At 39.4% G+C, this 20,355-nt stretch overlaps 3 protein-coding genes across 6 annotated transcripts; 1 reads left to right on the forward strand and 2 right to left on the reverse strand.

Moving 5' to 3' along the window:
- Positions 1-3,531: 3,531 nt before the first annotated feature.
- On the forward strand, positions 3,532-5,341 carry LOC105691148 (probable 18S rRNA (guanine-N(7))-methyltransferase). Of its 4 annotated transcripts, none has more exons than XM_020855328.2 (5): positions 3,622-4,014; positions 4,098-4,155; positions 4,224-4,380; positions 4,496-4,922; positions 5,060-5,341. In XM_020855328.2, exons 2-5 carry the CDS (start codon positions 4,105-4,107, stop codon positions 5,202-5,204), a joined length of 780 nt encoding a protein of 259 aa, XP_020710987.2. In that variant the 5' UTR covers positions 3,622-4,014; positions 4,098-4,104; the 3' UTR covers positions 5,205-5,341. The 4 variants fall into 4 exon arrangements, with proteins under 4 accessions (XP_020710986.2, XP_020710987.2, XP_012264865.2 ...); XM_012409442.3 differs by having other exon boundaries at positions 3,674-4,014; positions 4,098-4,135; positions 4,202-4,380; XM_048650419.1 differs by having other exon boundaries at positions 3,676-4,014; positions 4,098-4,159.
- Positions 5,174-7,502, reverse strand: LOC105691156 (39S ribosomal protein L46, mitochondrial). The gene is made up of 4 exons (XM_012409460.4): positions 7,062-7,502; positions 6,493-6,843; positions 6,189-6,331; positions 5,174-6,034 (listed from the first exon to the last, which is right to left on the reverse strand). The coding sequence occupies exons 1-4, from the start codon at positions 7,114-7,116 to the stop codon at positions 5,759-5,761; spliced, it is 825 nt and encodes a 274-aa protein (XP_012264883.2). The 5' UTR covers positions 7,117-7,502; the 3' UTR covers positions 5,174-5,758.
- A 212-nt stretch (positions 7,503-7,714) lies between these two features.
- On the reverse strand, positions 7,715-9,727 carry LOC105691155 (G/T mismatch-specific thymine DNA glycosylase-like). Its single transcript, XM_012409459.3, has 2 exons — positions 9,422-9,727; positions 7,715-9,305 (listed from the first exon to the last, which is right to left on the reverse strand). The coding sequence occupies exon 2, from the start codon at positions 9,248-9,250 to the stop codon at positions 7,991-7,993; it is 1,260 nt and encodes a 419-aa protein (XP_012264882.2). The 5' UTR covers positions 9,251-9,305; positions 9,422-9,727; the 3' UTR covers positions 7,715-7,990.
- Positions 9,728-20,355: the final 10,628 nt, after the last annotated feature.

A 20,355-nucleotide genomic window follows, 5' to 3' on the forward strand; every position in this document is an offset into this window, starting at 1 on the left:
GCAAATAGTTAAAAACCATATATCACAGTCTCCCTGTATACTGTAGAAAGATTTATAATTTATTAGACTGAACAAAGCGTTCGTTTCCTTTTGAATTGACAAATTTTTTTATTACTTTCTGCTCATTTCTAATTATTGAATAACTTCGATCGTGAGCCTAATACTTATAACAAAAAATAAGGTAAAGACTCGAAATTTTTTAATAATTTTTCACGAATTTTAGAATTCTTCTTCACATATGTTGTAAACTACTTTTTCTGACGAACGTGGATTTAATATCAGTGCACCACTACCTGCATGCCTATATTCTCTTATTGTTAGTGGTCTAAATAACGGTCTAAAATCACTGATATGGAAAATACTACTTTCATTACGTTTGCATACACTGCAGCCATACTACCGCGCAGGCGACGTAACATCTTGAATCCGACGTTGAAAATCCTACCTGAGAAAATCTTATTACCTGATATTATTATTACGAAGTTACAAACAAGTACTTACATTAATTTATTCAAAATCAATCGCCATCAAAAAGTCGTTCTTCAAGAACAACCGTAAATTCAAATTTTTCGGCGAAATAGGAATCCAAATCAATTTCTGTGTCTAGAAAGTATGTATGTAAAGGGTCCATATACTTAGCCCCTCATCTGCCCGGATTAGACTCTTTATAATCCCAATCGTTTGTAGATGATTGTAGTGCTAATCCCGACGTTGGTTAGTTAATCATTCGCTAATAATAACGGAAAAAAAAATCGCCTAGGGAACACGCAATAACGATTCTTTCTCTCAGGTTTTCTCCGGTTGTACGCTTCATTGCATAAACAATACGTTTCAGGTATCCCTACAAAAAAAAACTGGTGCCGTTAAATCCGTCGACCTTGCCATGCACCAAAGCGATAGTCGTGGACACGCTGACATTTCCACCTTAATCAGCCATTATCTCCGCAGGTTTTGATCCAATAAAAAAAAGTTTCATGTATGTTTTACGCGACATTTTCCACACTATCTGATTCGCGGAACAAAAATATGACATTCCATTTGAAAAAACCATGTTGACCTTGACAAGGTCTTTTTGGAAAATTTACAAAAACACCGAGTCCTTTCCCCCTTTGAACCCTACAACTTTTGTGGGAAATATTTTTTCGTATCCCGCAAAGTTTTCTAGATATTGAGGTGTTTCACTTAAAACCAGCCACCCGGTATGTTGGGCCCGACTAGAACTTGAAGTGAGCCAAGTAAAAAGACGAGATGGCCAAGCGTTTTGTAGATATTATTGTTTAAACATTTTATGGGTAGTCCAAAAACTTTTTAAATTGACCGGTAAAATAAGTAGTGGTCAGCGCAGCGGCGAGCGTTCGGATACATAGCACGAGGCCGGTGGGTTCGATTCTGTACGTGTGGGATTTTTATTTTGGTTTTTTTTTTTGTTCAATGTTTATCTCATTTACGTCGAAAATAAAATGAAATGATGTCAAATATGTTGTATCCACTCTGTTCCAGGCACAGAATCAATTTTACTGTCTGACATTTTCGAAAGATTTGATTCTCGCTGGCGCGCGACGTTCCGATTTTGATCTTACGAGTCAATCGAGAAACTGTAAATTGTGTAGCTTGCAGGGTTGCGAAAGGCGCATACAGAAAGCAATCGAATTAGCACTAGGTGAATTTTTTTTATTTCATCTTGTAATTTTAACACCTCGATTTCAATTTTCAATTCCGTATTTATCAATTGAGAAGTGAAATGAACGGTTCTATTTTCAAGTCCCGCATTGAAAAATAGTTCTTCAATTTATAATTTCTAATTTCATTTACAGGGACCCGTATGCGTGTAAGAGACCGACAGCAGCGCATCAAGTAGTGGGGCGGGAAAGCTTGGACCGTCCGTGAGCATTTGCATGTGGTAATCTTACGTACGCGAGACCGCTCTGCGAGTGCGTAAAATCGGGCAATTTTCGTCAGCACCATCTGCTAGTGGGGCGGCAAAGCTCTTGTATATAAGGAATAGTACATAAGCATACCCCCACCACGTCTTCCGCACCTCTATTCCTATCCACACACAACGGCAGAACTCGTATAAATAAATTTCTTATTCGAATGACAGAACTAAAAAATTTACAATCATTTTTTATTCGAATGATATACTTGAGGATGAAAATAATATTGTATTATATAGCTCTTATTTTGACAGTAACAATTAGGATTCAGTTTTTCAATCCACATATCAGAGAATAAACATAGTCGGTATTTTTTGTTATTTAATAAATTTGGAATAAACAATAATTTCAAACTTTCTGCTGAAGAATTGAAAATGTCGGAAGAAACAAGCACTTATTGGATCCAATCCGATTTTCGGATGAAGACTTTTGTTCAGGTCCTAGAAACTATAATGTCGACAATATTCAAGTGGACGTTGGTCCATGCCGGCGCACATGCATGTATGTGTGTGACCAATTTTCATTGATTGATTTCGGCGTCAACTATCGAGTATAATTTTCGACTTGTGAGGAAAAAAAATTACAGCAATATTCCTAATAAATTATGATGTATAATTTCCGAAGTCTAAAATAATGGGAAGTTTCAGTATAGTTTTAATTGATTTTTTGACAAATAAATATGGGACTAGAGATTGAAACATTTCGTGGAATCCCATAATTGAGATTCAGAATTTTATACTTTGTTCTTTCAACAGACGATATGGGATTGAGGAACAAACGGATCCTTATTTCAACGCGGTGGTTGGAAGCAAGAAATTATGTTATATTTTGCAATTCCACAAAATGAAATTAGAAATTGAAGAACTATTTTTCAATGTGGGACTTAAAAATAGAACCGTTCATTTCACTTCTCAATTGATAAATACGGAATTGAAAATTGAAATCGATGTGTTAGAATTACAAGATGAAATAAAAAAAATGCACCTAGTGCTAATTCGATTACTTTCTGTATGCGCTTTTCGCAACCCCGGAAGCTACACAATTGCCAGTTTCTCGATTGATGCGTAAGATCAAAATCGGAACACCGCGCGCCAGCGAGAATCAAATCTTTCGAAAATGTCAGACAGTAAAATTGATTCTGTGCCTGGAACAGAGTGGATACAACATATTTGACATCATTTCATTTTATTTTCGACGTAAATGAGATAAACATTGAACAAAAAAAAAAACCAAAATAAAAATCCCACACGTACAGAATCGAACCCACCGGCCTCGTGCTATGTATCCGAACGCTCGCCGCTGCGCTGACCACTACTTATTTTACCTGTCAACTTAAAAAGCTTCTCAACTACCCATAAAATGTTTAAACAATAATATCTACAAAACGCTTGGCCATCTCGTCTTTTTACTTGGCTCACTTCAAGTTCTAGTCGAGCCTAACATATACTGTGAATTCGGTCGAAATCGGTGACGACGAGTTCTCAGCCTCCCCTTGTGAGTTGCTCGATTGCTTTGATTCTGGCAATGAGTTGAAATCGCGGAACGCCGCGCGCCAGCGAGAATCGATTGTGTGCGTGCATATCATTTACGCGAGAGTCGTATGCGCGTAGGTGACCGACAGCAACGCACCAAGTAGTGGGGCGGGAAAGCTCGGGCCGTCCGTGAGCCTTTGCATGTAGTAATCTTACGTACGCGAGACCGTTCTGCGTGTGCGTAAAATCGGGCAATTTTTGTTAGCGCCATCTGCTAGTGGGGCGGCAAAACTCTTGTATATACGGAAAAGTAGTGGGAAAAGTACATAAGCATACCCCCACCACGTCTTCCGCACCTCTATTCCTATCTACACTCAACGCCTTTACTACCCATACCCACAGTGAAAGAATCATCGTGCCCATATCTGAAGACCTTTGCAATCCATAACCTCATATTGGGACGACCCTACTTCGCACGTTTCATGTTTAACTTCTCTAGACCTCCATATGTAGCTCGTAGTGTGTCGGTTATAGATAAGGTATTCTAATCAGATCTTGTAACGTTCGACATGTCCCGACGTCCGGAGCATTTGGCACCGCCCGAAGTAGTAAGACTGATAACTTCCTTATGTGATTGGATGGTAGATATTCATTCCTCTCGTTTTCAACACCTTTATGCAATAAATTACAGTTCTACAATGAAGCAGAAGCCCAGAAGTACACACAGAAGTACGTTATTTCTCGATAAGGCAAGTAAGTTCAGAACGTTTTCATTCTCTATTTCTAAATTTCCAGTTCACGTATGATGGATATTCAGGTCCAGATGTGTGAAAGAGCCATTGAATTGCTGTTGTTACCAGAGGATGAGCCGTGCCTCCTTTTAGACATCGGCTGTGGGTCTGGACTTAGTGGAAGTGTGTTAGAAGACCAAGGTCATACATGGGTCGGTGTAGATATCTCTTCTGCAATGTTGAGTGAGTTTGGATTGTCTAGATATTTAGATAACTGTCGGTATTCCGCATTGCCAATAATCATTATAATCTTCAAAAGTCGAAAGTATCTAGATCAACTTATGAGTTTTCATTCCAGATGTAGCCAAAAAGAGAGAAGTGGAAGGTGATTTAATTCTAAATGATGTGGGCCAAGGTGTTCCTTTCAGAGCTGGTAGTTTTGATGGAGCTGTGAGCATATCTGCACTACAATGGCTTTGTAACGCTGATAAAACTTGGCACAATCCAGTCAAACGGTTGTATCAGTTTTTTTCATCGTTGTTCGCTTCTTTATCAAGAACAGCCAGAGCAGTTTTTCAGTTCTATCCAGAGAATAGTGATCAAATTGAGTTGGTTACAACACAGGCAACTAAAGCAGGTTTTTCTGGTGGGATAGTTGTTGATTATCCCAACAGTACCAAGGCTAAGAAATTTTTCTTGGTTTTGATGACCGGAGGTGCAATGCCTCTTCCTAGAGCCTTGGGTTCAAGCAAAGATAACTCATCTGTGTCTTATACGTCTAAGAGGTGAGTTCTGTTTCAGGAATCAATAATTTGATATACTTATAAAAATTGCCATTATGGTATACCTACCTTTAAATTTTAAAGATACGTGGCTATTGAGTATTAGAAACATTAATTGTTGATTTGTTTGTGAATTGCAGAGAACGGATCAAAAAGACTCGAGGAAAACCACTGAAAAAAAGTAGAGAGTGGATCTTGGAGAAAAAAGAGAGAAGGCAAAGACAGGGTAAAGAAGTTAGAGATAATTCAAAATATACTGGGCGAAAGCGAAGTGGTCGATTTTAAAAAGTGTTATTATAAATTAGCTATAATTATATGTAAATAATCTATGTGCCAGTTGATTTTTCTCGTGAAAACTTTCTGCGCTTTTTTTTGCACCATTAAGTTAGTACTCAAACTGAATAAACTCTACTTTCCTAAAATACTATAACTTCAATCAATTCATAAACCGTAGTAATCACTAATATGCATAGGTCTGCATTAAGCTGATTGTTTTTATTAGAATTCAGCTATTGATTCTGATCTCTAATCAAACATGGAACACAATTAGTATCACTCATATTGACAATTCGCTAATTTTGAGAACGTCTATCTTCAAGATTCACAACTCATTGTAGACCTTAAATTTTTGCTCACATACACGACTTAGAAATAAAGGTACGGAAGATGATTTATTTCATATCAAATTTAGGGATAAAGTTTCATCATTGACCATAGCTATTGCACTGTATATCTGGAAAGTACTGGTAAGTATATTGTTCCTTTACAGCAAAAATTCCCGTCAGTTCTAATACTTTGCTCGCGTGCTCGTTGGGTAAACAAATACCAAACATTGGTATTTAGTCTTCGTTGACAAGAAATTGAAAAATATCATTTTTTACGGCATCCGGGAGTGTTTGATGTAACTCCTCACGATCTAACCACTGATATTTTGCTTTTGTTGCCCAACTACCACTCAGATACTTTGCTTGGTAATAGAAGACTTTTGCCCCAACAGCACCTGATTTTCTAATCCTTATGGGGTACTTATACTTATAAAATCCACACGGCGCATTTCCATAGAATTTCGCTTTAAGATCCTCACCACAGGCTTCTTTCAAGACTCTTTCAGCAGTCTGAAAATAGAAAAAAAATAGAAATATAACACGCATAACTTGATCGAGAAGCAAATGATATATTTATGTTTCATTTACGTTAGTTTATTTATGTATCTCTTTGAACAGATTCTGTTTGAAATTAAGTTTTCAAACCAAATTATTTTGATCTTACTTGTCTCAGTGTTTCTCCATCTCTCCTGATTCCTTGTGGAGGAATCCAATAACTGTGTTCGCCAAGTTTCTGGTGAACTAACAATACCAAGTGCCTATCCAATTTTCGATCCAAGGATGTTATATCATTTTTTTTATCTGCTTCTGTAACAATAGTAATAATGATTTTAGGGTACTTGATATTATTTTCGGTCGTAGTTTATATTAGTTTGCCAATTGAATGTCAAGTAGTTTTCCAGGATGTCAACATGCAAGTTGAAATTATTTATATCACAAGCCAAGGAATATAATTACTAAACAATTACCAGTAATCCTTGGTGCAAAGTGAAATTTTTTAAATTCATCCAAGGAGGCATCTTCAAAGTCTTGTGCAGTTTGTATAACCACACCAATATCTACTTCAAGGGCACCCGTCTTGATTAGATCCTCTTCTTTCTTGTCTTTCTCAATTCTCAATTCATGATCTGATTTCATACTATTTTCCAATTCGAGTTGGTTGAGTAATTGTCCAAATTTAGCCTCTGTCTCATTCATGGGCTTAATAATAATTGGATGTCTTTCCAGACACACTGCGCTAACCAAATCCCACTTTTCCGTTGTTTCTACTACTGATTTGTTGCTCATAGAAACACGCTGAATTTCCTGACGTAGAATGGCTACAAAGTAATGAGTTTAAATATACATAAAATATATTTTATCACATGTGAATTTCATAAAAAGAACACCACGTGAAAAGATTATGTTCAGTTTTGGTAAGAAATCACCAAATTGTAGATGGAATAATTGTTTTGAAAAGAGTATAAGCAACTTAAACAAAATTCAGAATTCATGCAATGTGGTCATAAGTCCTAGTTATAATTGTGAAGTGACTTACATTTTGAAGTGTGGAAAGAGAATTTGGTACATAATCTCTGTGTGTGCTTGAACATTTTTAGCCTGAAAAGAGAAACTTGGTTATGTCTTAACCTAAATTTACGCGAACCAACGCGCGGTAGTTACAAATGCAAATTTGTTCAAAGCTGCAGCCCTCTAACGTGTCTACGCATCGTTGAAGATCATAGTGTTTTTCACTGACTGCACTGGTGTGGCACTGATACCAATCTTCACTCAACGCTGACAATGAGTGTAATCTTTCTCTTTTCTGACAGAATGAGAAGAACGGAGACAGAGGATGGGACGGAGAGTGCTACCGTTGAGTGTAGACAACGACGGTGCTCCATTCCGTTGACTGACAACGTATGTACATACATACGTACGTACGTACGTACTCCCCACCAGTTTTGGCTCACAATCAGCCGAAGACGCATACGCAAACGCAACGTACGCATCGTTTACGCATCGATACCGAAGCATGTTCCCCCTTTGATTTTCCCACGTTTTTTCAGCATTTGCAAGTTCGACGATAGTACAGCGTCCGAATATTTTAACGTATTTGGAAATAATAAGTAGCAGTAAGGTTCTGATGATTACATAGGATCGATGTTCAATGATAGCGTAGGTGATATAAATTTAGAAAATCGCTTTAAATTAAATGTTAACGTGACAAGTTTTATAACAACTATAATGCATTGGATCAATGTTACGAAAATGATTATATCAGTACACAGCGTTGAAGGTTTTACATTAAAATCCAAGCTTTTTTTATCATTGCTTTATAGTATCAATAAATTATCTAGTAGATTCTTGAAACATTATCGACATCGGTTTGTTCCTTCGATTAAGTTTTCATCATACGCACAAAAAATCTGCATGCTGGCTTGTATTACAAATATGCTGTAACTACTTCGGAACAATTATTTTAGTTCATGTATCAGAGTCACTGAATTTTACTCGAGATTTTTGAAATTCGAAAAAATTAGATCTATTCAGTTTCAGCATGGAATATTTTAGCTTTGTTACATGCCTTCTTTGCACCGTTGGATTTGAATGGTTGGAATATCGATCTTCAAAATCAACAGAATCATTTGCATCGCTGGTATCTTTTTGAGAAAGCCGTTGTTTAATTAGGTCAACAAAGTCTACTGTATGGTTACATTCAATCCTGTTTATTGGTGCTAAGCAACTGTGGTGATTAGATTCAACCTCTACACTTTTTTCCTCACAATGTCCTGCCTGTACATTCAGATGATCTAGTGTGGCCTTAGTCTGATTTTGTGTGCTTTCATCAAGATTTTTTTCAAAGGACAGCTCGCATTCTATCATCTCCGAATTTTTTGCAATTTTTAGCTCCACAGAACAATCATCAGGACTGTGCACATTTGGTAGTGATGTTTCAGAAATGTTCAGAAGTGTTTCTTTGTTAGCAACTCTTCCGCCATGCATGAAAGCAGATGTTTCTTTTCTTCTCCACATTTTAGAAGTTGTTGGTATAGATATCTTGCATTTACCTTCGAATGAGAACTCTCGTTCATCAATTTCAGATAATTTTCCATTGAGATGAAGCAGGTACTTACTAAGCGCAGAATAAAAGTGCAGTTTATCAACCATTCTGGGGAAATGTGCACAACGAGCACTGCTTGATGGCACAACCCAAATAGCAGTATTACCTATTCGCACTGGCTGTAAACCAAAACTAAAATCTGATTTGGCAGATTTGTTCGAGAAAATTTCATAAATACCCTTGCCATTGAAAATGGCTACCTTTGGTTGAAATCGCATCAACTTTTTCTCTATTCTCTTGGCTCCTTCTTTAATCTCAGATTTCTTCAAATCTGATGAAGATCTTGACGGTCTTTCAACGATATTTGTTAGGCCTATACTGTATTCTAGCAAGGTAGAGTCTTCTTCGTGACTTAGCAGACGTGGTGTTAGTCCAGATTCATACAATAGCTTGTAGAAGTGGTTTCCCGGACCGGCGTAATAGCGTTTTCGGTATGCTGCAGTTAGGCTTGGATTAATGCCAACAAAAACCATGTCTAAATGGTCTTGAAGTATATCTGGAAGCTTGCATGATTGTAGAACCTCCGCTGTAAGTCCTTCGAATCTATCAGTTTTTTTTTTAGGTTTATCAGAGAGGTCTGACAATGCTTTTTTTTTCAATTTATTCAGACGTAGGGACGACATGCTTACTTCCACCGATATTGGACTTTTCCAGTGTCTTGCATAGTTACACAAAATTCTGTTGCCAAAACAAAGGAGCAATTAATACCTATACTATCAAAAAGTTCTGTATCGTGATATTGTTATGCTTCAAACCACGGAGGCTTCTAACCATGCATTATATATAGTTCTAACCTTCGTTCAATTAGTTCAAACCACTGAACTCCATGTATTATTAATTTCGGCGTTGACTAAAGATTCTTATAAGACAGCCAGCGAAGTAGGTTTAATGAAGCCCAAGATTTTAATTGTCGCCGGACGCCCTTCCCGAACAGTTCGCACTCAACTACGATCAACGAATTCGTAGCTCTGAATTCGTTGACTACGATGCTCGGCGACGGTGGTACGGGTAACATAGGCCCGTCAAAATGTATCTTACCAGTCGCTCTACGAGTTCTGCCGTTGAGTGTGGATAGGAATAGAGGTGCGGAAGACGTGGTGGGGGTATGCTTATGTACTTTTCCTTATATACAAGAGCTTTGCCGCCCCACTAGCAGATGACGCTGACGAAAATTGCCCGATGTTACGCACACGCAGAGCGGTCTCACGTACGTAAGATTACCACATGCAAAGGCTCACGGACGGTCCAAGCTTCCCCGCCCCACTACTTGGTGCGCTGCAGTCGGTCACTTACACGCATACGGGTCCCTGTAAATGATATTAGGAATTAGAAATTGAAGAACTATTTTTCAATGCGGGACTTGAAAATAGAACCGTTCATTTCACTTCTCAATTGATAAATACGGAATTGAAAATTGAAATCGAGGTGTTAAAATTACAAGATGAAATAAAAAAAATTCACCTAGTGCTAATTCGATTGCTTTCTGTATGCGCCTTTCGCAACCCTGCAAGCTACAACACAATTTACAGTTTCTCGATTGACGCGTAAGATCAAAATCGGAACGCCGCGCGCCAGCGAGAATCAAATCTTTCGAAAATGTCAGACAGTAAAATTGATTCTGTGCCTGGAACCGAATGAATACAACATATTTGACATCATTTCATTTTATTTTCGACGTAAATGAGATAAACATTGAACAAAAAAAAAAACCAAAATAAAAATCCCACACGTACAGAATCGAACCCACGAGCCTCGTGCTATGTATCCGAACGCTCGCCGCTGTGCTGACCACTACTTATTTTACCTGTCAACTTAAAAAGCTTCTCAACTACGCATAAAATGTTTAAACAATAATATCTACAAAACGCTTGGCCATCTCGTCTTTTTACTTGGCTCACTTTGAGTTCTAGTCGAGCCCAACATATACTGTGAATTTGGTCGAAATCGGTGACGACGAGTTCTCAGCCTCCCCTTGTGAGTTGCTCGATTGCTTTGATTCTGGCAATGAGTTGAAATCGCGGAACGCCGCGCGCCAGCGAGAATCGATTGTGTGCGTGCATATCATTTACGCGAGAGTCGTATGCGCGTAGGTGACCGACAGCAACGCACCAAGTAGTGGGGCGGGAAAGCTCGGGCCGTCCGTGAGCCTTTGCATGTAGTAATCTTACGTACGCGAGACCGTTCTGCGTGTGCGTAAAATCGGGCAATTTTTGTTAGCGCCATCTGCTAGTGGGGCGGCAAAACTCTTGTATATAAGGAAAAGTAGTGGGAAAAGTACATAAGCATACCCCCACCACGTCTTCCGCACCTCTATTCCTATCTACACTCAACGCTTCGACCATTCGAGAATGCACAAATCTATTCGTGGGCGAATAAGGAGTGGGGGCAGTGAGAAAGAGACAGTTGTAGTTGGAGTCTGGCCGCTTGTGTCACACCGCATGTCTACTTCCTGAACCACAAACATGCATCGTTATCATAAAACTCCAGTATTTATGAAATTTAGTGATCATAGAAATAGATTGTAGATTTTATTATACTCATGTATGTACGTACCAGTTACCTCAATGTGCCTGGGATGTAACATTATCGTTTTGCCTGATCATTCAAAAACGTTTCTACGTGGGATAGTATCTCTATTTTTGATCGTACACTCTAGTATGCTGGTCAATCAATGTTATGCCACATTTGAACTTTAATGTTGTACTATTCGAAATACGGCTTTTACGTACAGTGATATGACATGCACTTATATTGAATTGCACACACATTTTTCTACAATAGAGTACTCTATCACTACTACTTCTGCACTAATTTCAGGATTAATAACCCCGTCCAGATGTCCACTCTCAGAAAATCACGAGCTTTTGAACGATCTTGATTTTATCATATACGGAAACTTCGATCACGATGAGACGTTCTGCATTAGCAGAAGCTGGAGGCAGTACGAATAAACGGAAGCGTAATGTGAAGAGTATTCGTCAAAATGTGGGAGCAAATCTTCCTAGCGTAATTGAAGACGTGGAATTAGATTCCGATCCAGATGACGTGAATCCTAATTTGCCTTACACTTCCTCGACTAAAAAAGTGATTCATCCGCAGTACGGCGAGGTAAATTCTAATTTTCCGTCTACTTCATCGGGTTTACGGGCAGTCAATCAAGTAGACAATGAAATAGAGAATAAATCCAGTCAGTTTTATAAAATGCGTCGAGACGATATCGGAAAATACGGGCAATGTTTGTTATGCCTAAAAAAAATGTGACTAGACGACTTGTAATACCATAGATATAACATAGGTTTGCTCTTGTATAAGAAATCTTCTTCAAAAAGAAATAGAATTCATTACGACAAAGCGAGCGCGACGCGCGAGCATCAGAGGCGCGAAGCACCGAGCGGGGTTGGCGCGTGAAGCGCGCAGGGGCGAAGCCTCTAGTAATTACATGAGAACGTAAAGGAGCAGAAAAAAATTATTGAAATAATTCTCGTTTTCAGTATACCATGTTTCTAAAACGGTCTAAGGAGTTGCGACGCGCTAATTTTTATCCCGAGCGGGTTGGACCCGGGAAACACGCACGTGCCTTCGGCGCGATCTGTACGGAATTGAAAACGGAAAACGGAACGAAAAGATTGTTGGGCGCCAGACGCGTTATTACGACACTTAACGAATTAACAAAACTTACTGAATAAACGAATGCAGATCCGGCGGAGTGGCTGGCTAGGCACAGGCTGTCCAACAGCGAAATAAATGGTAGAGTGGTGTGGATTAACAACAACAATTCGGACACAAAGAAAACAACGATAACGCAAAACAAAATTCGTAATTACGGGAGACTGTATTTTAACAAATTTGGCAAGAAGTACAGAATCGGTAGATTTACAAAAGTTCGGGAGTAAAAAAATATAATTCGTTGAACGGCAGCGGGAGATTATTGACGGTAGTACAGAATCATAATTTCGATATTCGGGAGGCCTAACGGGAGATTACTGATACTTTTTACGAATTGACCAAATGTGCGATAATTACGAACGGGAGAAAGGCGCGGTTTTACACAGAACGCTTTTCTGTGGCTACCCTACGGTAACAGAGCAAATATATTTTAATCGGGGACGTAACGGAACAAAGTATTTAACGTAGGATTAACAAATTACTCAAAGAAATGACCAATCATGCCATACGGCAGAACATATTACATAAGTTATCACATAATAATCAAAATACCATACAGCATTACCAGATAACACCAAGGCTTACTTAACGTATTACTTAATTACTTAATTACGAAGCGTACTGAATTAAGCCCCGTGCAGCAAATGCACGGGAGAAACGGTAGAAGACCAATTAATTACTCAGATCAAATAATATTTTACAAAACGTACGATAACGTAATCGGCCACGAGGTGTGCCGGGAGGAGTTGCAGAATTGCCTAACTTAACAAATCTCTGAACGGACCGGACCGTATCAAATTGCAGTGGGGCTCGTACCCACCGACTTAAAAAAAATAACGGGATGCGGTGGGGCTAGTAACCATTGAGTAACTATACTTAGTACTAAGTATAGTTACTCAATGCTAGTACCCACCGACTCACACAAACTATGACAAAATACGAAATAATTCAAGGCAATTCCCAAACCTCACTTGGCAACTTCGTGACTCTCTTAGAAGGTGAAAAACCTTACCTCACTGAAGGAGTTCGGCACCCACTGGTTCTAATGACTCTAAATTACAAACTTTGAATAATGACTCGAATTTTAACTAAACTGTTGAGCTAAAGGGCGGACGGAGGTGAATTTAAATCACAACGGTATCGGTAGAAAAAGGTGAAAACGGTAGAGATACGGTAGATGAGGAACGGAAAAGGATGATCTTAATCGGTACGAAAGGAGCTAACAATCCGTCAGACGTTGTTTGCACAACGGTATGCCGCAGAGTAGGACGAGTTGAGCACCGATTTCCAGGATCTTCTTTCTCGGAAATCGTTCCGGATTGGCGTTTCTCTCTCCTAATTAGGCCACATTGGTGTAGGGCGCAATTCTTCGGGTGACAATCGAATTTGCCTACTCGGCGCCTCTCCTCTCCTCTGACGTCACCATCCATGCTTCCTCGTTGGCCGCGCTTGCTTTTGAGTACTGACCGGCTGGTTGTCTGCGTTCGGAAGGCCATCCAAGGCTGCGTCGACTTAGGCACTTGGAATCTTCGTCGTCAAGAGCAACATCTCTATTATATGTTGTCTCGGGAGTCGGAATGTAGGCCTGGGCTCACCTGTGCCTCGGCTCCTACATGTCCTCCTAGGCAGAACGTCATCTCGGGAGGTTACCAAGTTTTAACCGGTGACGGGATCAGTTCCGGAACGGTAGGTGTTGGTTTGGTCTGGCTCCTGGCCAGTAAGTTACGGGACGGGAGTTGACACTACTCGATCCATGCCACCCTATACGCCGTCTCCTCGTCGCCGTGATTCTTTTCGGTGGTCTGTAGTTTTCCATAATATTAACGGAAAACGGGATGAATTTTCGGGAGATTTGGGTGCCGTAGCAACGGGGCTGAAAACGCCACGTTACAGTGCGGATTTCTATTCCGAACCTTTTTTAGTTAGTGTATACCATGGCTTAGAGAAACCAACTGACTGTAACTTGTATTTAGGGCGCTTTATTGACGATGTTAAACACTGCTGCACAAATGGAATAGTCTATAAAAATTACCATGTTTCCGTAACGATAAACTCATTTATTTGTGATACTCAGGCAAAAGCATTTATTACAGGAGTGAAAGGGCACAATGCATACTTTAGCTGTGGAAAATGTATACAAGAAGGGGAATACAAAGAAAACAGAGTGACGTATGCAAAATTGAATGCCAGTTTGCGTACTGATAGCTTCTTCAGAAGAAAGCTTCAAGAAAAACCTCATAATAAGACGAGTATACTCGAAGAACTTGACATTGACATGGTGGCAAGTATGCCTCTGGACTATATGCACTTGGTGTGCTTGGGTGTTATGAAGAGATTGCTCCAGTTTTGAGTCAAGGTAAAACAGATTCACGAATTCCCAATTCACACTTGCAAGCAGCCACGCAGCATCTATTATCTCTCAGAAATGCAATACCAAGGGAATTCGCACGGAAACCCAGAACTTTGGAACAAGTGGACCGTTATAAAGCAACTGAGCTGCGACAATTTTTACTATATACAGGCACAGTGATTCTACAGAAATATTTGCCTCGGGATAGATATATTCATTTCCTATGTCTCAGCATCAGTATTCGAATTCTGATATGCAAAGAAACTTGTAGTGATCTTTTAGATTACGCCCGAAAACTACTTGTGTACTTTGTGGAGAATTATTCGAAACTGTATGGTTCTGAACACATATCTTTCAATGTTCACAACTTGATCTATCTACCAACGTACAGTTTCGAGGCCCTCTTGATGTATTCAGTACATTCAAATACGAAAATGTGATGCAAAAAATTGAAAAACAATTGAAATTATCGGGCAACAACTTGCAACAACTAGAAGGCGAACTCTAGAGGCTAGTAATGTTCAGCTCCCACATTACATTCGGAAGAACTTCCCCATTATTCAATATGCCGCAGATCGAGATTCTGCTGTACATCAGAAAATCAAGTCTCTTTAATTCAATGGATTTCTATCGAGTGCTAAAAATGCAGATCGCTATTGTGAACTGAGAGATGGTAGGGTACTAGAAATTGTCAAAATTTTCAGCGAGAATGAAGATATATTTATACACGGAAGAGAATTCACGCAGTGTAAACCTCTTCTCCCGACGCCGTGCGATTCTTTGAAATTCGAGATAAAAGTTATAACCGAAACACCATGTAGGGATCTAATCAACGTCAGCATTGTTCAGGTGAAAAGAAAGTGTCTCAAAATCAAAATAAGTGAAAACGATAGTTGCGTTTATCCGCTATTACATGAACATAATGTGCAGTGAGTAATAATGAAGCCAACGATTAAGCCATATACCAATTACAAGTGAGCTATTGAGAACAATTCAAATTTAGCGGTTCTCGTTTTCTCTTTTTGTTTCGCCATGTTTTCTGCGCCAGTGCAACAGTATAACCCAGCCTGAAGAGAAGAACCAGTAGCGTGGTATTTCGTGTGACCGGAAGTTGCTAATGTCGCCATGTTTCGGGCAAACAAATTTGTACAATATGGCCGCTTACCGCGTCTGAAAGCTTTGTTAAAATCAGCGCCTGTTTTCATCGTGAAGTGTGAATCGTCGCATACGAGGACGTACAAACTTACTCGATGCTAGGATCACAGTATATCTACTCTTCATACTGTGCTCAGGACTCTCAAAAGACAAGGTTTGAAATCGCACGGAAATGCTTGTCAAAACATGGCGACTTCGCTTTCAAGGTCACAAAAATTGGTCATACAAAAATCAAAAGAACCGACGCTATTGACTCTACTGGTGATATATTTGCGGGTTCCGGTTTCCAGGAAATCTGGCGGTCTTTCTTCAGATCCCGTGCTCGCGTCGAGAAGGATTTGAAAGCCGGGCGTTATCTACTCGTGGATGTACAGCATACGAGCCCATTAGATATCCTTTCTCATACGGTAAGAGCCTAATTCAAAATTCTTTAAACATATTAGATATTAAAATATTGAGAAGCCAAAAATACTCTGTATTTTTTGAATGCAGGCCGTGCGTAACCTCAATTTTTCAATGGCGATTTTACAGGTTTCATTTTCTCTTTCTACTGTTTTTATTTTTCAATTTTCAATTTGATGTAAAAGTGAAACGATTTATTGATCAATAATAACCCTGTGAACAATTTCGAATCAATTTTAGTAGAAATTCAAAAACTGTCAACTCATTGAACGGGTCCAAAAAATCATAATGTGATAGCGCATACGACTCAATGCCCTGGGACGGACCGAGTGCGGTTTTCCCTGACATTCCAACCTTTTTATAGGTTTGCTTCAAGAGAAAACCGCACTCGTTACGTCCTAGGGCAGCAAATCGCATTCGCTATAAGACTCCATGCATGTGTCTATCTGCGGTATGCGAGCTGTGACAAACTGCGTCCACCGATGTACTTGCAGCTTCAGAAGCTTACGTTAGCCTACATCGACCAATCTCAGTGCTGATTAGAAGACGCAGATTGCTGCAGCTTGTATACCGCAGCGCAACGTATGCATGGGGTGAATCAATAATGAATTGTTCTATTGGTTTTCACGGTAAAGTTAGACCATCGGAGAGCAAAAATATGCAGTTGTATCGTTCATCAATGAAGAAGATGCAGGCGATGAAGAAATGGTTTCCGAAGTACCTGTTTCATGGTTGACGACTGACAAAACTCAATGTTGGTGGCCCAAGTTCGAAAACGTAAATGTATGGATCCTAAAAAGTACCCTTCCTAATCCTGATGATCCTAAACGGGATTAGCAAAGCATTGAATGTCAAGGAATCTATGGTAAATTTTCAGATGAGTAATTTCCATACAATTGATTTCACATGATGATGTATGTATTCCGTAGTTGTTTGTACACCAGAATATCAAATATCTTCAGGTTATTAAGTCATACATTCGATCTGAATTTTCTCATTCCTAGACGTACGTAATGGTCAAGTGGTACCTAACCTAACCTAACCTAACCTAACCTAACCCCTACCATTTTGAAACCGGAATTCGAATGCATCAAAATTATGGGCTTATTACGGGCTTTTTTTGGGCCACAAACACAATTTTTGGGCTGTTCCCCGTGTTCGCAGAAAATCGAGCTGAAAATAGGGGTGCTGGAAACAAGTTCTACTAGCACCCCTACTGTCGAAACGAATTCGAACACTGTTAAGTCACGTGCTACATTTATGGGCTATTTACGGGCTTTCCAAAAAGATTATCCACCATTTTCTGGCATCAACCCTTGAAGTCAAAAAGCACCCCCATTTTTCGAAAAAACAATTAAACGTAACAAAATAATATGCATTATTTATGGGCCATTCACGGGCTCTCCAAGAATATCATTTAAATTTTCTGGCCTCAACTTTTGAAGTCAAAAAGCATCCCAATTTCTCTCAAAATAATTTAACGTATCGGAATGATGTGCCATATTTATGGACTAACTATGGGCAGTCAAGTCGGACTGTTGATTAGCTCGATGGCAACGCACGAAATAACACGTTCTTTAAAAGTGGTCGATCGTACGTTGCTAACAAGAAATTTAGAACATTTTGGCGAACGTACATGTGTTTTCAAGTGACACTGACCTATTATTAATCCTAACTGCTCGCAAATGAATCGAACTGCCAGTTTGCATGATTAGAATTTCCACGAGATTTTCGTGAAGGAGAAATTCATTGGACAAACTATTCGATCGAAGGTACTGAGATGTCCTTGTCGTTGCCGATGATTTTACATGATCATTTGACGACTGCCCACGCCAGTTTTCAATTTCTCGGAAATCAAGCATTGCGCGTAGACTATTTGTCTGTATCAGTTTACAAGATAGGCATGTCCTTTTCTCCCCATAGCCGTCATCTTGTTCTTGTTCGAGTTAGAAACATCCATCGGAGTTGGGGTAGAGCAATCATCTGAAGAGGAAGGCGAAATTTGCGAATATTACAATCGAGGTTATTTCCCACCTAACCGTGATCTACCTCATAGAAGGTTTTTTTATCTTTTTTCTTTGTCTAACGAAATTCTGGCATTAAATTTAGATCAGTTAGCGATTCCAGAAGATGAACTAATTTTGCCTACCTGTTACGGTTCCATCCTGAATATCAAAGTCGAGTTCGACCGGAGCTTCTTCCGTAAGCAACGCGTATACTATATTTTTGTGGCGTTCGCAAGCTTTATTTTTCCCGCGTAGCACTTCATATTTCCGTTTCAGTATTTCACTTTTCACTGTTACATGGTCTACTAACCGAGGCCTTCCGCGTCGTGGAGACATGACTGAATTATTATTGAACAATTATACAGAGCGGACAACGTGAAATTGCGCACCCCATTTGCACATGCGCGATCGTCGGCATTTGTTTCGCAGAATGTCCAACAACACTCCGCTTTCAGATTTAGCTGTCAAATACAAGAACCTAACTTGAACTTTTCGATGAGTGTATTTCTGTCGACATTTAATTAATCTCTCATTCAATTGATCAATTTTATTTGATGGTATGCCACCCTACTTATCTGTGTCTGGTTTTGTGTCGCATTATTCACCTGACACAACATACCTCAGTCATATTTGAATACGGCGATCTCAGCTGTATTGGTGATCGACAATTTGACAGCTACAGCTGAAATCTGAGGCTGTTGGTACAACACGCTAGCAGATGATAAATTCGTCTGTCGTTTTGATTCACGCTTGCGCACAAAATCTGGGTGCGCAATTTCACGTTGTCCGCTCTGTATATAACCCATTTATAACACATAAAAAACAATTTAGTAGTTTGAAAATACATCATAACCCAAAAGATACGATTTAAGGTGGAATAGCCCGTATAGAGCAATCATAACGCCCAGGACCGTTGCAACATTGTTGCAGAGCCGTATTCAACTGTTTGAATAACTTTACGTTGCTTGGAACAGCTACCGATTCAGTTCGTTTTTTGCTTTGTGCTGATGAACATGTAATCTTTGGTTCATATAAAAGACTATTTGAGTTCGAATTGATAGTATTGTTATAGCGACGTAATTGTAACGTACCTTTTTTAGTATGTGACCGTTACATCATATACTTCGTGAATCTGACGTAACTATTACTTTGAATGTGGTGGACATTCTCGGGTTCGAATACTATAAATGCATGGTACATTTGACATAACAGCCATCTTATATAGAACAGAAAATATATAATTTTGATGTAATTGCCATAAGTTTGCTTTTGCTGGGGTGCCTCTATCCGAAATAATTTGGCGGGGGTTACCAAAGTTAGTTGCCTGCTTTTTCAAGCGAATCAGTACTTCTGCGGTGCGCGTCGACTTACAATTAGTGGCGTAAAGCCAGGTGAACTTGGAGAACGCATCGACGACTACTAGGATGTGTTGGTACGTTTTTATTGTCGACGGCAACGGACCTAAATGATCGACGTGGTAGGTGTCAAGCGGAGTACTGCCTTTGTCAATCGGTCTCAAAAAGCACTCTTGTTTTCCGTCCTTTCTTTCGGCTAATATACACGATACACAATTTCAAATAACGATCTCTGCTTTCATCTTTAAATTTTGAATCCAATAATCTCTTTTTACTAATGCCATCGTCTTCGTCACTGAGAAATGTCCTTGTTCGTGTACTCTTCTGATTATCTGCGTCTGCATCCTTCTTGGTACCACTAGCTCCGCTTCACCACAATCCTCTCTAAAAACAAGTCTATCACGAACGATGAAATCAGTTGACCGTCCTTCTTGCACTGAGTCACGGATCTTCTTTATTTTTGAATCTTCATATTGCGCCCTTCTGAGCGATGTCATCAGGTTGGCCACACACTGATCAATTATTATCAAACATGACGAAAGAGGACTTTTGCTGAGAGCATCTACATGTTGCAGAGTCTTGCCTAGCCTATACTCAATTGTATACCTCAATTCCTCCAACAAAAGCACCCAACGACCTACTTTCACGCACAAGACTCTCTTATGCATTGTCATCGTAAAAGCGCGGCAGTCGGTCACTATCTTGAAGTCAATGCCAAGCAAATAAACACGGAATCTCTTAAGCGATTTAATTATGGCCAGCACTTCCAACTCATACCTGTTATAGTTTTCTTC

This window comes from Athalia rosae, chromosome 2 (assembly GCF_917208135.1).
Source record: "Athalia rosae chromosome 2, iyAthRosa1.1, whole genome shotgun sequence".
Lineage (NCBI taxonomy): Eukaryota > Metazoa > Arthropoda > Insecta > Hymenoptera > Athaliidae > Athalia > Athalia rosae.